The sequence below is a fragment of the Patiria miniata genome, unplaced genomic scaffold, assembly GCF_015706575.1.
Source record: "Patiria miniata isolate m_02_andy unplaced genomic scaffold, ASM1570657v1 HiC_scaffold_1, whole genome shotgun sequence".
Lineage (NCBI taxonomy): Eukaryota > Metazoa > Echinodermata > Asteroidea > Valvatida > Asterinidae > Patiria > Patiria miniata.
This window is the reverse complement of record NW_024037047.1, coordinates 19,403,282-19,422,820: the sequence shown is the minus strand read 5'-3', so window position 1 is coordinate 19,422,820 and position 19,539 is coordinate 19,403,282. Positions and strand designations below refer to the sequence as shown.

General features: G+C 40.7%; 2 protein-coding genes across 2 annotated transcripts; one reads left to right on the top strand and one right to left on the bottom strand.

Annotated features, from left to right (window-relative positions):
* Window positions 1-1,354: 1,354 nt before the first annotated feature.
* LOC119724806 (thioredoxin domain-containing protein plp1-like) lies at window positions 1,355-8,898 on the top strand. Its single transcript, XM_038196029.1, has 6 exons — window positions 1,355-1,488; window positions 2,336-2,460; window positions 2,856-2,970; window positions 5,097-5,230; window positions 5,923-5,999; window positions 7,155-8,898. The coding sequence occupies exons 2-6, from the start codon at window positions 2,393-2,395 to the stop codon at window positions 7,253-7,255; spliced, it is 495 nt and encodes a 164-aa protein (XP_038051957.1). The 5' UTR covers window positions 1,355-1,488; window positions 2,336-2,392; the 3' UTR covers window positions 7,256-8,898.
* Window positions 8,899-12,942: 4,044 nt separating this feature from the next.
* Window positions 12,943-17,275, bottom strand: LOC119731380 (coagulation factor VIII-like). The gene is made up of 5 exons (XM_038204555.1): window positions 17,230-17,275; window positions 14,747-14,989; window positions 14,332-14,467; window positions 13,747-14,026; window positions 12,943-13,209 (listed from the first exon to the last, which is right to left on the bottom strand). The coding sequence occupies exons 1-5, from the start codon at window positions 17,273-17,275 to the stop codon at window positions 13,063-13,065; spliced, it is 852 nt and encodes a 283-aa protein (XP_038060483.1). The 3' UTR covers window positions 12,943-13,062.
* Between the last annotated feature and the right edge of the window lie 2,264 nt (window positions 17,276-19,539).

Sequence of the window (19,539 nt, the reverse complement as noted above, 5' to 3'; positions counted from 1 at the left end):
ATTATATACCCAACTAGAAGTTTGTCAGAAAATTATTTCCTCATTTTGGGGGGATATTTTCAAAGGGTTTACCCATGCACTTTGCAATAAAATAGGAAAATCATGTCGAAATAATGTTTTGTTGTAACTTTGTAACAGGAATCGGATTAACTCGTGATTTAGGAACGGGAGTGTTTAGAACTCGATGAAATTATACCGGTTTTTGTGAAAGTTCAGTACAAAACTGTTGCTCTAGATAGCACGACAGACGAACAAGCAAAGTACACCACGCGTCAGTGGCGGCGCCATGCTATGTTACATCATACATCAACAAATATCTATTTATGCCTTGAATATGGGATTTAATGGTGATAACACCAGTCCAGTTAAAATGCATAGAACAACAATTGATTGTTTGTTGGTTTATAAAACAGGTTTGACAAAAATTAATGATCGGTAATAACAGATTATTTAAAATAATCACGGCCGGACCATTTGAAATAACCATAGAGCAAGGAATATGAAAACATTAAATCTTTTACAGTTTTAGCTTGTGTAAGCATGGAGGTGTTCCTTCCTCCATGGTGTAAGTAATCTCGCCGTCGGTTGAATATTCTCTCCCAGAACTTGTCTGCACGGTTGACATGCATGTATTACAACTCCAGTTCTCTTTCTCAGTGGGCGCTACATTTCAGCATACTCTCGTTTAGATTATCGTTTTCCAAGTTGTATTTTTCTATTCCTTCCTCCATGGTACAACTATAGGTCCTTGCTATACAACCATGTCCAAGTAATATATTATAGTGCATGCAGCAAACCTTAATGTCTGGAAATAGAAGCAATTAATATAAGGTTTCAACTGTACAAAGTGTACGTTACATTAACATATTAAGATAGCATGCACATGCATGGCCTTGTGCAGGGCCAGGGCCCTGACCACAGTTTCCCCACATACACTTTGTTACGCAACGTTACGTAAATCTCACTGATAGCTGAGCTAGGCAAGGTCACTGGGCCGATGACCACCAGTGATTGTATGCTCTCTCATTGGTTGTATCTGTCATTGCACAAACAATCGGCGCTGTTGTCTTATTGGCTCATTCTGGTTTGTACACGAACCATCGGTACCGATGGTTCGTGTACATTCAATTAAATGTCACTTCTATCGAGAGTGTCCGAGTAATGCTGCAGACGCCCAAAATCGGAAGAAAGTAGATTTCTGTTTAAAAAAAAAGAAAACTTACAGATTGAAACTTTGTTTGGAGAAAACTAAAGTGTTTTGAAGAGCATGGGGGGGGGGGGGGGGGGGGGGGGGGGGGGGGGGTAGATGCAACTTTTTGCCGCGTGCCTTCAATGTGTTATTTTTTTTTTTATAGTTGAAAGTTCGTGTTATAGCGCCCTCAGCTCCATTGAATACTGAATAATTGACAAACAACATGGCGGACGTAGAAAACGGTTTCAAGGCAACAAGCGGAGGAATTGTTGGACGATGAAACCCTCGCTGAGGAGGTAAAAATAATAATAGTTGTTAATAAGAGATGGGAATAATATCTGAATTGATAGAGGTCATTGTTATTATACTAGTGCGAAATAATCAAACAAGATGAATTAAAGCATGAAAGTGAAACTAGCCATGCATTTTCAATCATGTCGTCGCGTCGTCGGTCGTACACACAGTCTGAGTGGGGCGGGACCGTCCTAGTGTAAAGGGGGGGGGGGGGGGGTCGGGTAAGGGAGCCGGTGTATGTCATGCCAAAAACTGCCCAGTGCCAAATAGTGTGAGCTGCACGTGCATCCTTTGGCATGCTTGTGGGAGATGTGGTCAGCTTTCAACATTATTTTTTTTCAAGACGTCATGAAAGACGAATGAAACAGTTTTTCATCTCAAATTTTCCTTTTTTATTAGTTTTAATTTAAGTTTTATAATTTTGTTTCAAATTCAACTGTAACTGTAACCATCTGTAGTGTTATTGATTTGTAGAATTTGTTTTGAATTGATTTTCTGACATTAAAAGTGACAAATTTTAAACTCACATTCGGCTTAAAGCTTAGTGTTTTTGTTTCAGCATGTTCAGGTGACGGGTTTACGTGTTAAGCGGTGCGCACCGACATGAGCACCACCCCCAAAACCTCACATGGACGATTGAACCAAGGCGCTAGATTGGGTCCAACTGATTCGCATAAAAACAGTGGCCGCGTGAGGTCACTGTTGGTGCTGTATTTTCAATGCACTGCATGCATAGCGCTAGTGAGGATATCGTTTACCGCGCTACGGCCGGTTGAATAACAACTAGCGCCTTGACCAAGGCTACTCAATCCTGCACTTGTTTTCATTTTTGTTTCGTTTCTTTGACAGAAACTTTTTGAGGAGCTTGAGACTGAAGAAGTCCCCGCCCACATCAGGGAGGCCCGAATGCTACAGCTGAAAGACCAGCTTCAGCAATTAAACGATCACCAGTTGAAGGGTTACGGCACTTACTGGTGAAATTATGCATTAACATCCCAAAGCTTCTCTCTGTCATGTTTATTTAACAAGAAATCTTTCACTCATTTTGTTGTGTTTTGGACATATTTTTCAACCAGCACTGTTAATCATGTTAATGGTGTAGAACAGTGCAGAAATTTTCAGAAAGAATGTTGCGTCCTGATACCACTTTTTTTCATCATATCATCTCAATAGAGGTCAGTTATTGCAAAAATGTTGAAAAGACAATTCTGTTAGGAAGTACAACTACTCAGAAATTATTCTTGACTCTCCATAGACTTTGTAAACATGGTAAACAACCAACAAAGTGGCGTCTGGATACTACATTCTTTCAAAATTTCTTCTTTACTTGTAAAATTTATTTGAATGTTCTCTTTTTTTCCCCCAACAGTGAGATAAAAAAGGAGAAAGACCTCTTAGATCTGACAGTAAAGGAGAGGAACGTCATCGTTCACTTCTTCAAAGCAGACTTCAAGTTGTGCAAGCTTATGGATTCTCATCTTGAGGTATACAAACTTTTTCACACTTGATAAATTGATATCGGGCTTAGATAAAACAAAATTGCGTTTTCTGTTAGCAGGGGTGTGAAATCTCAGCTTTTTAGCTGATTTCAGCTTTTTTTGTTTTGGATTTTAGCTATTTCCCTTCACTTGCTGTGTACAAAAGTATAGGAGATTTCCAAAATTCAGCTTTTTTACACCTTTTTCAGCTGTTTTCAGCTATTTTTATCAGTGGTCACTCACACCCCTGTGTTAGGCATACATTGAGAAAACAAATAGGGTGGGTGAGTGGGTAGATGAAAACAGTATCGAGAGTCCCAAATTTTCAAACTAGGCCTAAACCTACTTTAAAAGCTTGATTTAAGATTCCTCATTGGATATGATTAGAAACACAAAGAAAATGCTTTCTTTGGAGAAGAGGGTTTGTCATATCTGTATCCAATCTTGGTAGCAAGATTTGTTAGGCTGTCAAGATTGGAGTCAACAGCAGACTGATTAGATGATTGATGAAGGAGCTAAAGACCTGTCATCTTGCTAGCATGACGGCGATCACCAGTCTGTTTACCAAGCAAAGCTAAGCAGGAAATGACAATATTGAGTGCCACTTGCAGCGGACTGCGATGCCCCACGATCCAGTCACTCCCAGTGCCGTTCGCAAAGACAAGACCGGGAGAAGTCCCATCTTCAACATCGCTAACACTGGTCATGATGATGTGCCCGATGTAACTTCAAATCCTCAGTGTCCGGGCCGCAAATCAAGAACTTTAAATAGAAAGTTCTCAGTTTAACGAAGTCCATTAGTCACTTGCTGGTGAATGCGACTGTTGGTGGATTGGAGATAACTTTGAGTAAAATGCAACAGCTACATGCATTTATGTACATGGTTTCTGCAATGCTTGCTTCGTAATCCTGTTCATGAATGCAAACTAATTAAGTATTTCAATGTGCCTACCCCAGGCAGATCCAATAGATGGATTTGAATGCAGTTTGCCAAACATAATTGCCTTGATCCTAATGAGTCCACTTTTCTTTTACCGGCTGCTTTCTTTAGTAAGTCCTTCATTGCTCTTGTCCAGCAATCACAATTTATACAGGCAGGCAGACTAATCGGATTGTTTTTGCCATAAATTGGCTGGTCCAATCACCCATCCCCATGGTGATATCAGCTACATCAGAACTCTGCTTGCTATGGAGGGGTCTACCTGATGTTCCCCAATACCTATGCTCCCCCAAATCCTTTAAATAAGGGTTAGAGTTGAGGTAAGGGTTGGGGAACATAGGTATTGGGACATAGGTACGCACCCCTGTTGTGAGCCTGATATTGTAAGTAAAACTCTTAACATGGAAAGTTAAAGTATTTGTCATGACAGGAGTTATACAGTTTCAGAGTGAAAAGCAGCACAGTAAGTCCGGTTCATATAAGGGAACGCGATGGCGAATAGGTGAAAGCATGTTAAGTTTTCTCGCTTCCAATTGGCAAAAGTTGAACACATTTCAATTCCGATCCGTTGAATTTCAAGTGATTGTGTCATGACGTCCAATTAACTTTGCATTCACATTCGGGTGATATAGGCCCAGCAGTGTGTGCCGACCTTAACCAGTTTGGGCAGGATGACGTGTATTCATACAAAGGTTTTGCAGTGTTCTGAATGGATGGACGGATAAACATGCAGGGAGCGAGACCGGAAACATCTGTCAGTGACCCGCTTGCAGCGAGCGAGGCTGGAAATATGAGTGTGCTGCCCGAGGGTGATGGCTTCAACCCGCCTGGCTTGAGGTCGTGTGAAAAGTAATCCCGCACCTTGTTCCGTTCTTGTCAAAATAATCCCAGCGCGAACTGGTAAAAGAATTATTGAATGGTATCAAAGTGACAGGCCTGACGATTCACCATCTTGTGTGACCTTTCTAAACCAATACATCTCGGCCTCATTTTAAAGTTGTGTTTTATTCCAACCCCCAACCCCCCCAAAAAGGGTGTTTTGTTTACGTCTGCAAACCTCAGAAAAGGGTTTTTTGTTTTTGGACGCAAACAGATGCGCTTTCCGAGCAGACTTTCTTCTTCAATGGAAAACAGCTTAATAGTAATAAACCAATTGCCGTAACTTTTCCTCTTCTCTGCTTTTCTCCTTCAGGCTCTAGCAGAGAAACACTTTGGAACCAAATTTGCCAAAGTCAGCGTCGAAGTGGCCAAGTTCTGTGTGGGCAAGTTTGGTATCAAAGTTCTTCCAGCGATTCTTGTCTTCATTGATGCAAAGTACAAAGACAGGTTAGTCAGTGATATCAAGTCAATATGTCAATTAGTTATATGAGCTCCGTGCGCTACCAAATGAGGGCGCCCTTTTACCTAACAACGACGTACCATGGGCGGGACATTTCGCTGGTTGACGCGCACTGTTCCTTGTGTGTGAGGCACGTACACCAGGGGATTTGTTCTATTTTACACACAGTGGCCGCGCTTCGCGGCAAATGAATTGCAGTCAGGCAAGATGGCGTCGGTCGGTCACCCCCAACTGTCTTTCCTTTGCCAGTGAGGGGGTGCTTGTAAACGGAGCGAAGACCGTTTCTTTTAGTGGCGTGAACAATTGTAGAAGCTTCAAACTCATCCCTTAAAAAAATTAACACAAAAATGTTCTTATGCAGTCAATAAATGCAGTACTTGTAATACTGGAGAAACTGTAAAATTGAAAAACAAAAAACAATGGATGTGTCATTCCAGTTTGTTGATGTGCAGTTTGCAGGCATGCAACGTTTCCTTGGATCCGCTGATTTCCTTGTTTTTTACTTCTCATGAATGCCATTACAAATTGAAAAACTCTGTACAAAGTCTTGCTTGCTTTGGAATTTCCTCGTTTTTTCTAAATTCCCAGTTGCATGTCCGAGTTTGTGGCAATCATGGATTTGTCTATCGACCTGTTTACTTAGCTGTGGTCTCAAGTCACATTTCTGTTTTCTTTGCAGGATAATTGGGTTTGAAGAATTAGGAAACAATGAGAACTTCACGACAGAGATGCTGGAGAGAAGACTAGCAAAAAGCGGTTAGTACCTTGTTACTGCTTACTTTTTGTCGTTGAAATACTTAATTATTACCCCTGCTTTTCTGGCCAGTAATTCATTCATTGTTGCAATTATTGTTCATTCTAGCATCAATGTATAGGAATTGGTGTACTGTATATTTAGTTGTATACACACTTATATGTATATTATTACTTATCCCACGAGCGCGAGTGGAACACGGAATAATGTAGTGCGTCTAGTGTCCCACATACCACGAGGCCGAAGTATGTGGGACACAGACGCACTACATTTTCCGTGTTCCACGAGCGCAAGTGTGATAACGAATTTATCTTCAAGCAAACTTGACGCGTAGTACAATTGGAACTAGCACGCTTTATACGAACATCTCAGCAGTTTATCGCATGCAGCTGCCGGGAATGTCTCTCACATCTTGGAATAGCGCAATACGCAGGGTGCGATATGGACCGTGCAGTACAGCCTCATATCACACTGTTGTTGCCATGGATCGACCAATCAGGATCGAGGATACAAGTTTGCATGAAGATAAAATTTGTTATTGTGTGTCACCGGTGATGGTGTCCAGGGCATTGCATGGGGGGGGGGGGGGGAGAAGGGGGGGCACCCCCTAATTAATCATATTTGTCAGCAAAATCGTCCCGTCAGCAGAATCATGTGTCCGTTGGCAAATATACTTGGATGAGGAGCGCCACCTTTTGTCCGATAATACCATGATTGTCGCTTTGAGCAGCACACCCCATAGAAAGATTGTGTCACCCCCCCCCCCTTCTTGCCCGATTTTACAGTGACCGGGTGTAATTCTTGCTTCCTTCTAGCATGGATTGTCTGATTGCAACTGTTTTGACATAACCCCCATTCATGGCGGATCCGAAGGGGCCATGCCCGACATCGCAATTAAGGCAGGCAATGAGCACACCACCATCTCTTCCTCAAAAAACATTGGTTAAAGTGGTCAGAAATTGCCTCAGATGGCACCACAGAGCATCTAGAATCCAAACAATTTTTGGGGCCCTTACGCGGGCCCCGAACCCACACCGTAATTTTTTTGATCCACTTTTTGGGTGGCCAACAAAGTTTTTGACGCCCCCCCCCCCATATTGTGATCTAGATCCGCCCTTGGCTTCACTCCTGATGACTGTCTTCATTTGATCCTATAGGAGTGATCCTGCTGCCTGACGTTCAGCCACAGGAGAATAAGACGTTACTGGGCTACGACCGCCGAAAACCTGACGAGGAAAGCGATGATGAGGATTACTGAAATCACTCCAAAGATGGCAGGCAGTGTCTAGATCATGTGATGATGTCAAGTCACATGACTGGCCACGGTGGCCTTATAAGGGAACGGTGTACAGTAGTTATGGTGGCCTTCACCACAGGGCCGTAAAAGGAAAGATATAAGGGAGATTAAAACAGCAACAAAATCCATCTGCTGCAACTACCCACGTGCTGTAAACGTTCCTTTTTGCCAGAAACCTGTGTCTGCTTCACAGATGAAATTCATGTGCTTGGCAACGTTTTTTTTAACGGTGCAGATTGAGTATTGCCACTGACTGTTTACTCCAGTGAAGATCTGTTAATTATCATGGTTTTGTGAAAAGTATGGATAGCTATTTCTTCCATTTAATGTGTGTGTCAATATTTTTACAGGCCCTCATAGGCATTGGGTAGTTGGTGTTGAGATGAAACCCCCCCCCCACCCCCTCACGGTATACAATTGTGTTATGTATTTCCATGCGTAATCAGCTGTTTAATACCCTTCCCTTCCACCAGGCTGGCTACGGCCCTGTACTGTGTGAATTCTTCAAATGTGGTCTATAGAAAGAGGACATTCAAACACCAAAGTGTAGACCTTATTCACGAGAAAGCCATTTTGATCATGTTTGCTGATTTTTATTTACACATGTGCAATTTTGTCGTGCGATAATGTTGCGCATATTTACATACCCGCACAAATCAATGAGCACGTTTACATTTACGCGACAAAGTTGTGCGACTAATCGCGTTAACAACTTTGCAAAAATCTCACAATATATCTTGTGTTTGTTCGTTCACACTTGCCTGTGAGTGACATTGCTGCGCGACATAGTTGTTGCGACAAAATCACGTATGTGTAAACACCTAACCGTTAATTCACAGCGCCTTGAGTACGTAACTGTGGTTACAAGACTTATACGACTCTGGTACTACTACTACTGTTGAATGGGATGGTGCCAGACTATTTATTGGTTCCAAGCCTTACTTTTAATTTGTTTTTTTAATCTGGCTTAAAACATTAGTGTATCATTAATCACAAATTTTCAATTATTCATCAGAGCAGAGTCTGCTCTGTAATTAACTATATTTCACTACTTTCCTTTCTATTTGCAAGTTCAAAAATGTAGTTTTTACCTTTTTCAATTTAATATGGCGGACTCGTGAATACGGCCTATTAAGTGCGTGCTGAAACATTTAATAACTCTCAACTGATGATGCGATACTTTCTCCAAGTTTGGCCCAAAATATGGTATCTATTTTCTATCGTTGCGATTAAAATATAAAAGGATAAATTCTCTTTTAGATTTTTCAGAGAAAAACATCAGTATTGAAAATGCACTGAGACAGTGTGTTAGCAGATTGTTCACCAATCTTTACTTTTTCTTTTGTAGAATGCAAACACTGAAAGTCTGGGTCTTCACTTTTATCTTAACAAAATAATGCGATAGTAACTTATAAACTTGGATCAGGACTACCAGATTATAACCCAAACCTATTGTACATTTGAGTTTTTTTATAATGCTACTGATTGTTGAATATCTTTTTAAGTCCTCAAAACTACTGTACAGTCTTTATTGTTCATGTTGCTCTTTGTATTTATTTCAACTATTGCAGTGTGTTTGTCATTGAATATAAAAAAAACTATTAGTCTTGTCTAAAAAAAATTGTCAGTTTGATCATCGTGTTTGTCTACATCAAAGCAAATACATGTAATTAAATGCAACACTCTTATTACAATAATACTTCTGCGAAGATTTTCCAAACGGCGAAGATTTTCCAAGACGTTCCATCTACAGTCGCGTAGTTCATGAGAACCCGGATGTTCAATAGTAATATATGAGGGTATCCAAGAACTTGGCGCTGGAGCTGTCGTTTCTAAGAAATCCGAGAAACAATGAGACCCGGATACCAATGTGTGGATTTTTGGTTCAGCGGATTTTCTGAAAAGTCAAAATGACGCGGTATTAATTAAATGGGTCGTATATCGCGTCATTCATTGATTGTGCAGGGGCGGCGGAACAAGGGAGGGGGATCGACACCCCCCCCCCCCCCCCCCCCCCCCCAGCCATGCCAAGAGTGCCCCTCTCACGGTCATAAACGTGCCCCCTAGGCGAGATGAAAAAATAAACTGCCCCTCAAACGCACACATGAAAGCATTATGATCGCACTTAAAAAAATTTCCTCTCTTTAATTGTAAAGACCGGTTCATGTACTCGGCGCGAAAGCGAATGCGAATTTGTGACGTCATGGCAAGTATTCGCGCTTCGAATTCGTAAAAATTGAATATATTTCAACTCCGGCGAATTTCGCTGCGAATGTTTCCTGACTGAAGTCGGAATGCCCTAACTTGGTATCTTAAAAACAAACCAGTTTAAATGAATTACAAAAATCACTCGGTTTACATCTTTCCTGAAGCACGGCAAGTTATACCAGAAACAGCTTGTCCAATCAAGCTTACGGTAACCAAATTTCGAAGTACACAGCCTCTCCACCATCCAGACTCATACATGTCGTCGTGGCAACACACGGTAACTTTGTGAAATTGCGACCCCAGGCTGAACTGTAGGGGATCTTGGAATAGCAGTGGGCCCCAGAGACACGGTGTGCAGGCCCACCGGCATATGGACACACCCTGGCACCATGTCAACCACTGCCCCAGCTATATGCAGGGTAGATGGTGCTCTTCACCTTTGTAAGGTAGTCAATCTAAAAAAAAAATAAAACAATTAGGAGCCGGCTATGAAAGCTGTGCACAGATGTATTGACACTTCTGCGTAATGGAGAGAAATTTTATTGTATCACTTTAAAAGCAATGTTCCAATTGGAGGTTATTGTGCCCTAGTGGTCCTCACTGCTTAGATGCTTGAAAGTGGAGTTAAATTGTATGAGGCCGGCCTCAGCCGCCGCCGCGTCAATAGCAGCAGAAGCAGCAGCAGCTGCAGGCAGCAGCAGCAACAACAGCAGCAACAACAGCAGAAGCAACAGCAGCAACAACAGCAGAAGCAGCAGCAGTAGCATCAGCAACAACAGCAGCAGCAGCTGCAGGCATCAGCAGCAGCAACAACAGCAGAAGCAGCAGCAGAAGCACCAGCTGCAGCAACAAAAGCAACAACGTACACCAGCAACAACAGCAGAAACAGCAGCAGTAGCATCAGCAACGACAACAGCAACAGCAGCAACAACAGCAACAACAGCAGCAGCAACAGCAACAGCAGCAGCAGCAGCAACAACAACAACAACAACAACAACAACAACAACGACAACAGCAACAGCAGCAACAACAGCAACAACAGCAGCAGCAACAGCAACAACAGCAGCAACAGCAGCAACAGCTGCAGCAACAACAACAGCAGCAGCAACAACAGCAACAATAACAGCAGCAGGAGAAGTTCAAATCAATATTAGGGAGAAGGCTCTTCTTACAAGCCGGGTTTTGAAAGATATACTCCCAGATTCATAGAGTTGTGCTTAACACAAAGGTATTACAAAAAATATTTCTTACCAAACAATAAAAGCTTATTAGCGAAAAAAAATGGCTCGTGATTTGTTCTCAGCGTTTTTTTTCTAACAATTCAGCAAATTTATTTGCTAACAAACAATTTCTACTTTTAACAGCTCTGTCAATTCAGGACCTTGCCCGAGAAAGACAAACATTGAACATCGGCCGATGGGGCATTCAGTTGCAGGAATCATTTGCAATGTTAGTTATGAATGCCAATATAGTGATTACTTTCAGAAACATATAATCTGACATAAACAATCCGGTGTATGTACATTTGTACTTATAGCAAGTGTATGGGAATTTCGTAAGCCCAGTTAGTCGTTCCAGTTTGAATATGCCATTTGTGAAATACATAAATACCTATTCATCAGATAGAATTTGCGTCGGGGTGATGTAAATCAACATAAAGTTTTGCCCTACACCGACGGTTAAACACTGTATACTCAGTTTGTTACCTCCCGAGTGATACGTTTTTTTTGAAGAAAAAAAACCGCTCGTGTGAGACTCGATTCCACGACCTCCTGGGTTTTAGTGCAAAGGTCTAGTTTTTTCATAAAATGAAGAGAAAACAAGAGGGTCAGAGTTATTATTGCATTGTAAATGAAATGTACATTTAACACAAGAAAATTCCTAAAACTTGACAAGCGGAAAGAAAATACAACATATATATTTTCTTGCTGACAAAATAGTCCTCACTTTTACAAATAAACAAATTTCAATAACAAAAAATTCAAATCAAATCCATCCAGGTATCTAATCCTTCGTAAGGCGCATTCGCGGATCGAATCGAGTTGTGACTCGATCATGGAACAAATTAAGCAAAAATTAAACATGCAGGACCAAATACTTGTTTTATTTATAGGGATTTTTATTCCACAAATACGAACATAACCGCAAAGCGAAAACAGTATTTGAGTTATAAATGTACAATATTGGTATATCCCTCAATTTGATCAAGAAGGCTGCCTCTTAGCCTCTCTTTACGGCAACTCGGCAATATACACATCAAAGTATGAATATTTGGGAGTAACTCTCATATTTTAAGATCCCTGCGTTCTTCTTATCCAAATGGCCACAAAAACTGGCCCTCTACTTTATTTGACCTCGGAAAGTTTGCAATCAGGGTATTCTGATAAACCTGTGCGTCCACAGCAATAAGGCACCGCAATGAGAAAATTGTCAAACACTCTACCAACAATATTACTCATAAACTTATATAAACATTTAATTTTTTTTTTATATTGAACAAAGTAAATATAAAGCAGTTTATAATTTGTTTTAAATATCGAACAAAATAAATAAAATGGCAATACAATGTTACATTGCCATAACAATGCACGATACATCTAACACCAAAATGTGCACCTAAAAATATTGTACGATGATTTAAAATCGTGACTTAAATTGTCTTATATTGACAGCAAAATACCACAATGAATAAGATTTAAAAGCAAAGGTTACTTTATTTCAACGCACGTTCATACTCTGCACGAAAGCGAACGTGAACGCGAGTTTGTGTTGTCACGGCAATTTGCCGCGCTTAGAATTGGCAAAATAAAAATAAAAACATTTCAACTCCGGAGAATTTCTCGGCGAATGATCCTGACGTCAGATGCGCTTCGCAATCGAATTCGAGTGAAGTATGAACCGGCCTTTATTCAGTTTAATCACTAAAAATATCCGAATTATCGAGAGGTTTTACCACTATTCATTTCGATATGTATTGCGTTATTACAAGCACTGCATGGACATGGTCAGCACAGCTTAATATACATTTTGTTTTTACTATACAACAAAGTACAACAAAGTGCCACAATAGTTTAGACGTTTCTATATTAAGAGCGAAAATACTCTGAAAATAAGAACAGCGCTGTATACAACTCTCCTGAAGATACACAAGGCCAAGTGATTTAAACACATCCATGAACTTTGCTTCCCCTTCGGGAAATTATTTGTTTTCTGTCAGATATGTGAACACCTTTTATATTTTAGGTATATTTTGCAATTTGCTCTCCACGAAGGAAGGTTGAAGTGACGAGAAAAGGTTGATTACTTTTAAAATACATTGTTAACGTCACCCCATGCGTTTTCCTGTGAGATACCATTAAGTTCAAGGCAAAAATACACGCAAGAGCATGTAGTGACTATTCCAAATCCTCAGTTTGTTTTTGCCTTCTGAAAAAAATTCCTCTCACCAAATATACTAATTTATATACTTATCAAACTTAATATTAAGTATAGATGTCGCATTTTGTATTGATTGAAATGTCAGCGCTGTCGAACAGAATCACCTGAATGCTTCAGCTGAATTAATCGCGGCGACATCCAAGCAGCTCCAATCGCAGACCAACAGTAAAGTCCCATTCAGTAGGCTCAATGCGCACTACCGTGGCCAGCACACTCTCATCAAACAGGTTAGTGACCGGGGTGTCGGCGTCAGTGTTACCGATGAACACCTGAAATGAATCCCAATGCAATTAACGCACGTTTGTAACAGAAATAGCTTCCTTGCAGTAACGTCTTGGACCAAGACTATTAAAAGAGCGGGCAATCTCAACAGAGGGAGTCGTCCTTCGAAACAGAATGGCAACAAACAGTAAATATATAAAAAGTAAAGTGTGTGGCCTGGGTGGGGACTCACTTTGAAGTTCATATTCAGCCATACAAACATCTCTTGACTGGGCTCCTTGGGCGTCAATTTCAGCTTCACAAAGTTTTGTTTTCTTTTTTTCCTTTTTTTACCGAAAGCTATTTTCTCATGAATAACCTTTTTATCAGAGAATGTAGTATCAATATTTTCTGACGATGCTTCTTTGATTGTTATAATCAGACACGATTTCAGAATGGCTAAATGATTGCATTGGAACCGAACAATGCGTACAGGCTGAAGCTATTACAATGCGATAAAAGCCCAAAACAATATTTTTTTTCAAAACTGTCCTACGTATTAAAGTTAAATTTTACAACAGGACTTAGTCACGATAGATATTCACCGTGATGTTCCCGTTTCCATCTGTTACGTGTTCATAGTCGGATGAGGGCTGCTTCTTATACGACACCTTGTATTTCTTCACATGCACAGAGTAGCCTTGTGTGGTGACTCCAGTCACCACTGTAGGCTCATCGAGGTCCACCTCGATCCAGGGATTGGTATCGTAACTGTACACAGAGGGAAGAGAGGATGAGGAACAATGAAATAACAATAATCCGCAAATCCGGTTTTGGAATGGATTTGAAAATCGAACACAATGATTGAAACTCGTTAAAATACGTGCAATTCAAATGCGCATCCAGGTTGGGCTCTGGACGGGAATGTTATTTTTAATGAAAAGGAAAAACAAAAAGGAAAAACAATGGCAAAAACCCTTAATAAAACAAACTAAAATCCCACTGATGCAATTACATGTACATGTTTATCAATGAAACACACTCAGGAGCGTTTTGTGACATTATAATTATACGGAGTGAATACTAATAATGATGTAAAAGCCCTTTATTGATCTTAGTTAAAAGTGTATGTAAGAACCCGTTATATAAGGATATGAGAGTGAAGTGTCAGGTGTGGTATGTCGAGCTACATTTTGGCTATCCATCCGTCGTCATTAAGGCGTCCATCACTGGCAGGGCAACAGTCGCGACTACTGGACGCCGTGATGTGATCATCTTGGATTGTCCCGTCCTCCATACCGAGGGGTTGCGGGCTTGAACACCCTTCTGGTAACAAGCAAGTAAAGCAAACGAAACTTATTCTTATTTAAATAATAAAACATGGATACATTGCGTGAAAGCTAATCTGATCTATGGTTTGGGGTAGAAAACCTGATGACACGTACTTTTCATCTTATAAACCTCAATGATGAGTAACTAAAGATTCAAGTATTCACGAACATTTTCATTCCAATGTAATTATGAAAATGCAAAACTTATTTCCCTTGTTTTGTAGTACTGATATGAAAACGCGATTGCATGATGCTTTCCAAACATTCTTCTAACCTGGATTGTTCTCTGCAGGCTCACAGTCGAAGTATGCTTGAATTTCGTAAGAATCTTCGCTCAGGAAAAGCTCGTTCAGGTAGTAGGGCGCCCCCATACGGTAAGCAGGGATGCTCATCCCACCAAGACGTACAGCGGTGCATTCGCAGGGATCTTTGTACGGTAAGAACCAACGGGGCGGGATACCAGACTGTGGGTTGTACTCCGATCCGATGAAGCAGACTTGATGGCACGAGACCGCCACTATAATGTACGTTCGCAGGGAAAAATGACACTAGTATTACCCTTTTTGTTCATAGATCGGAGACAACAGGAAAGCACTATATTTGGTTTGGGTAAATTAAATACAGCAGACTTTAACAAAACCAAAAAGCACATTTTTATTTTATCGCCATGAGGCTAACGAGAAAGATTTAATTGGCTCCCACTCATGAAACCAAAAGTGCCTTCTTACTACCCAACATACTGGGGCCTCACGCAGAACACATTACTGAATCACCGATTAGTAATTGCTCTGCACAGGTATTGAACATGGCCGCCGCAGATTCCAAAGAATGAGGGGGGTTGGCCGACAAATGGGGGCGCTACTCAAGGAGCTCGGCAGTAGACTCCTTTTTTTTCCATACAACACATTATTCGCTATGGTTCCATAACAAGGCAAATTGTGTTTGCTTAAAAAAACATCCAAACCATAGATTAGTAAAGGTAAAATGTTTCAATTGACAAACAAACAAACACAATTTCAGGGAAACAGGAAATAAAGAAAAATCCAAGGTCACTCGAACCCATGACCAACGGATGGGGACTATAGTCTGTTCAACTGAAATGTCATCCTTGGTGGGGTCTCTGTGAGCCTCGATAGAAATACTACGCATTTAAATTCTAGATTTGCAGTTAGTTTTAATTCAAGAAAGGCATCCCGGAAAAGGCCTTTGTAAATTGCAACTAGCATGTCAATAATTGTGATAAGTGATACAATCGCCTGACCTGAATGGGTTATACGGCCAAAAATGTACCTCTGAATACCCTTCCGATAATCTAAGATACATGCAGACTAGTGCCATATCAGCCTTAAGTCGATGTATATATCTACAATTTTGATGATCACTTGATGGAACTTTTTAATGAAATTTTAAAATATTTGATTTAGAATGTGAAGAAAAATATAAACCTGGCCGTTTACCGTTGGCCCAGTCGGATGCTTATAGAATGGCACCAGTGATCTGCTCAGACAAACTCAGTTAAATCTAGAACCCATCGAGATCTTTGCAACATTATAACGTTTCCCGTTCTTTATATGGAAGTGATGCGAAATTATACTAGCGGCGCACAGCGAAAGAGACCTATGGACAGTAATATCGAAAATGAAAGGTCGTAAACGGAATTTTTTCAAGTGATTTTGTTTTTGCAAATTTACTCGTAGAGTACCCCCGCAGATAAAATTCAAAAAGTAATTTTTCATGGGGTCGTTACAATTTGAAATCATTTCCCCAAAACAAATATACGACAGAAGGCAAAATGGCAACACAATGAAAAGTACTCACATTATGAGCCGCGAGATCTTTCAGTTTCAGAGATTACATACAAATGTCACCGATACACGACAAATACCTCCTCAGCAGTGACGTCTGGTGGTTTACCCATTCTTAACTAGATTTGCCCCCCCCCAAAAAAAAATACTTTGGTCTGCCTCGGACGACCAGGTTTGCACAAAACAATAGCAATCCTTCACAATATTCTACAAAAATAGCGTATTGGAGCCTTCGAAAAGAAAAAAACAATGTGAAGAACAGAGTTCAGAAATGCAAGGTTAGTAGACATCATATAGTTGTATCAGGCGCGGACCATATGTAAAATCTTTTATAACCCAAACCTGAAAGAATTCACAGACTAAAATTAATAGTCACGTGACCAAGTACAATTGCTAGGAATCAAATGTGGCCGCTATTGACGCGAAAAGCGGCTTTTTCCTTGTCCGCTTTTTTTTTTTTAGACAACACTGTCTTATTTTTGGGTAGGCTAATTTAAGACTTAAATTAAAAGAAATCCAGACCATGTAATACTACCTTACGAATCGTATTGTGCACATATCATTAACAAAATCTCTGGAAGACGGTTTGCCCCCACAAATAGGTAGACCTATAATGCCCTTTTACGATGGTTTTATACCACCAAAATGTTGACTAAAACCCAAATTATGAATGTATTTACAAAACTGAAGTGACATACCCTCTTGAGGTCATGTGAGGTCATATCATATTGTCAAATATTGGCCAAACAACAAAAACTGATAATTTCAGGACAATCGGCCGACGTACAAATTCCATGGAGAACGACTATTGCAACTTTGGGTTTTATGTTGGAAAATAAATAGAGGGATGCATATTATGTCCCCGCCTGATCTAGCTAAGCTTGTCTGCTATTGCCAACAAACCAGTCAGGAATTTGAGGACGTACTTCCAGGGATATATATTAAATCTTACCTGCCATTGCTGACAGCATCAGAACCAAAGCTGCTGCTTTGTCCATTGTCTAAGATGCAGTGAATTCTGGGTACGAACCCACTACGATGTATCACGACTCACACACCAACGCGAATTAAGACTTTGCATTAAACCACTGAACAACAATCGGGTAACAGCCTCAACTCGAAAACTTGCCCGAAGCCTTGTCTGATTAGTGCAAGGATTGACAATTCGTTAAGTTGTTTGTATTCATCAGAGACGCGCCCAAATGGTAGTAAGCTACGCATGTAGAGTATTGAACAACAACAAGGAATGCGTCTAAAACGGTACCGCGTATGACGATATGATTCAGAGTCTGTTATGTTGATCGTATACATCGCCGAGTACACAAACCACGGCACAGCTCGCCTCAGCAACAAATGAGCCGTGTACCACGGAACAGGCTTACCTCATAGGCAGCCTAGCCAATCATGAACCAGCCTGGAACGTTTAAAAATGATATGAAACGTGAAATATTGTAATATAGAAGTTTATCTTTGGTATTATCGTAATCCTTTGATATTGATGGGGACGTTAGAAGGCCTTCAAAAGGCGACTTATCAAAACGCACAATGCCCTGTAGCCAACAAGCTTGACCAATTACGGAACCTTCATAATTTACCACTAACGAAGTTTTGGAAAAATGTCAAGCGAGAGCGCAGATATTGTATGTAAATAGGGCGTTTTGTCCTTGAATTAACGTGATCGTAGAATAATGATGGGGACGTTAGACGACCATCAGATGGCGACATATATTAAAACGCATAATGCCCTGTAGCCAACAAGCGTGCTTCCATTAGCAAACCTGCATAATTCACCACTAATGAAAGTTCGGAAAATGTGAAACGAGAGCGCAGATATTGTACTTAAGAATTTTTGTCCTTCAAATTCATAGTGTTTATAATAATTCGAAGGCATCAGCAGGCTTTCAAAAGGCAAAATATTAAAACCAATTCACTCGCGCAATATGGCCGAGGGGCCTTTCCATATTTTTTTTATTCATTTAAACTTCTTAGTCTGTGATAGAGATGTTTACATTTGAGAAATTATAAGAATTAAAACAAAATCGAAAAGTGAAAATACAATGTAATAAATGTGTGGCATTATATATCCTTCGACAACTATATACAAGAAAAAGAAAAGAAAAGGTAATGTTCTCTCATTCATAACAGAGGTCTTAATGGAACATTGACATTATAATGAGCGCCTATAGTATTGAAATATTTCAATATTGTCGGTTGATGTCAAGCATGGGCGTATATCCTGCAGGTGAAGGGGGAGGACGTATCGCCCACACATGAAGACAAGAGGTTGGTTTTGAGGTGGTGTACGTATTCTAACCCCCATGGACCGACACACAAAGGGAGAACAATGCCATACTTTCATCAGTCCTAGATGGGCGTATATTGGGTCTTTTGTTGAAAACGGTCCTGCATGGATCGTACGGTTATGTGCTTAGTCTATGGATGAGTGTTGTATTAAAAGGACAAAGGGAACAACTGTAAAAACGGTTTTGTACTTATGGAAGAGTGTTATATTACAAGGACAAAGGAAAAACTGTAAAACACGACTGGTGGTGAGCGTGTGGGTTTTCACACATCGTGGACCTTCAACACTGGAGGACAGTAGGGTCAACGATTGACCGAGATGTCTTCCAAAAAAAAAAAAAAATGGCCAGTATGTGTATAGAAACGTTATGGTCCAATGCATGCTGGAAACGACCAAAATCCGTCGGGAATAGGCTTACTCATAATTGAGGTTAATAATAGTAATGTGGCTTTTTTCTTAATAGTGTTAGAAAATAATGAAGTAGGAAATTGCAGCAGCAGCAGCAGCAACAGCAGCAGCAGCAGCAGCAACAGCAGCAACAGCAGCAGCAACATGAGTAGCAACAGCAGCCAGCAGCAACAACAGCAGCAGCAGCAGCAGCAGCAGCAGCAGCAACGGCAGAAGCAGCAACAGCAGAAGTAGCATCATCATCATCATCATCATCATCAGCAGCAGCAGCAGCAGCAGCAGCAGCAGCAGCAACAACAACAACAGCAGCAGCAGCAACAGCAGCAGCAACATGAGTAGGAACAGCAGCCAGCACCAGCAACGGTAGCAGCAGCAGCCTGCAGTAGCAGCAAAAACAGCAACAGCAGCAACAGCAGCAGCAGCAGCAGCAATGGTTTGAAAATGGGAGAGGGTTTATTCAATATTTGGGAGAAGGTTCTTCTTGCAAGCCGGATTTTGGAAGATACTCTCAGATTTATAGAAGCGCTGTAAACACATATGTTACAAAATAAA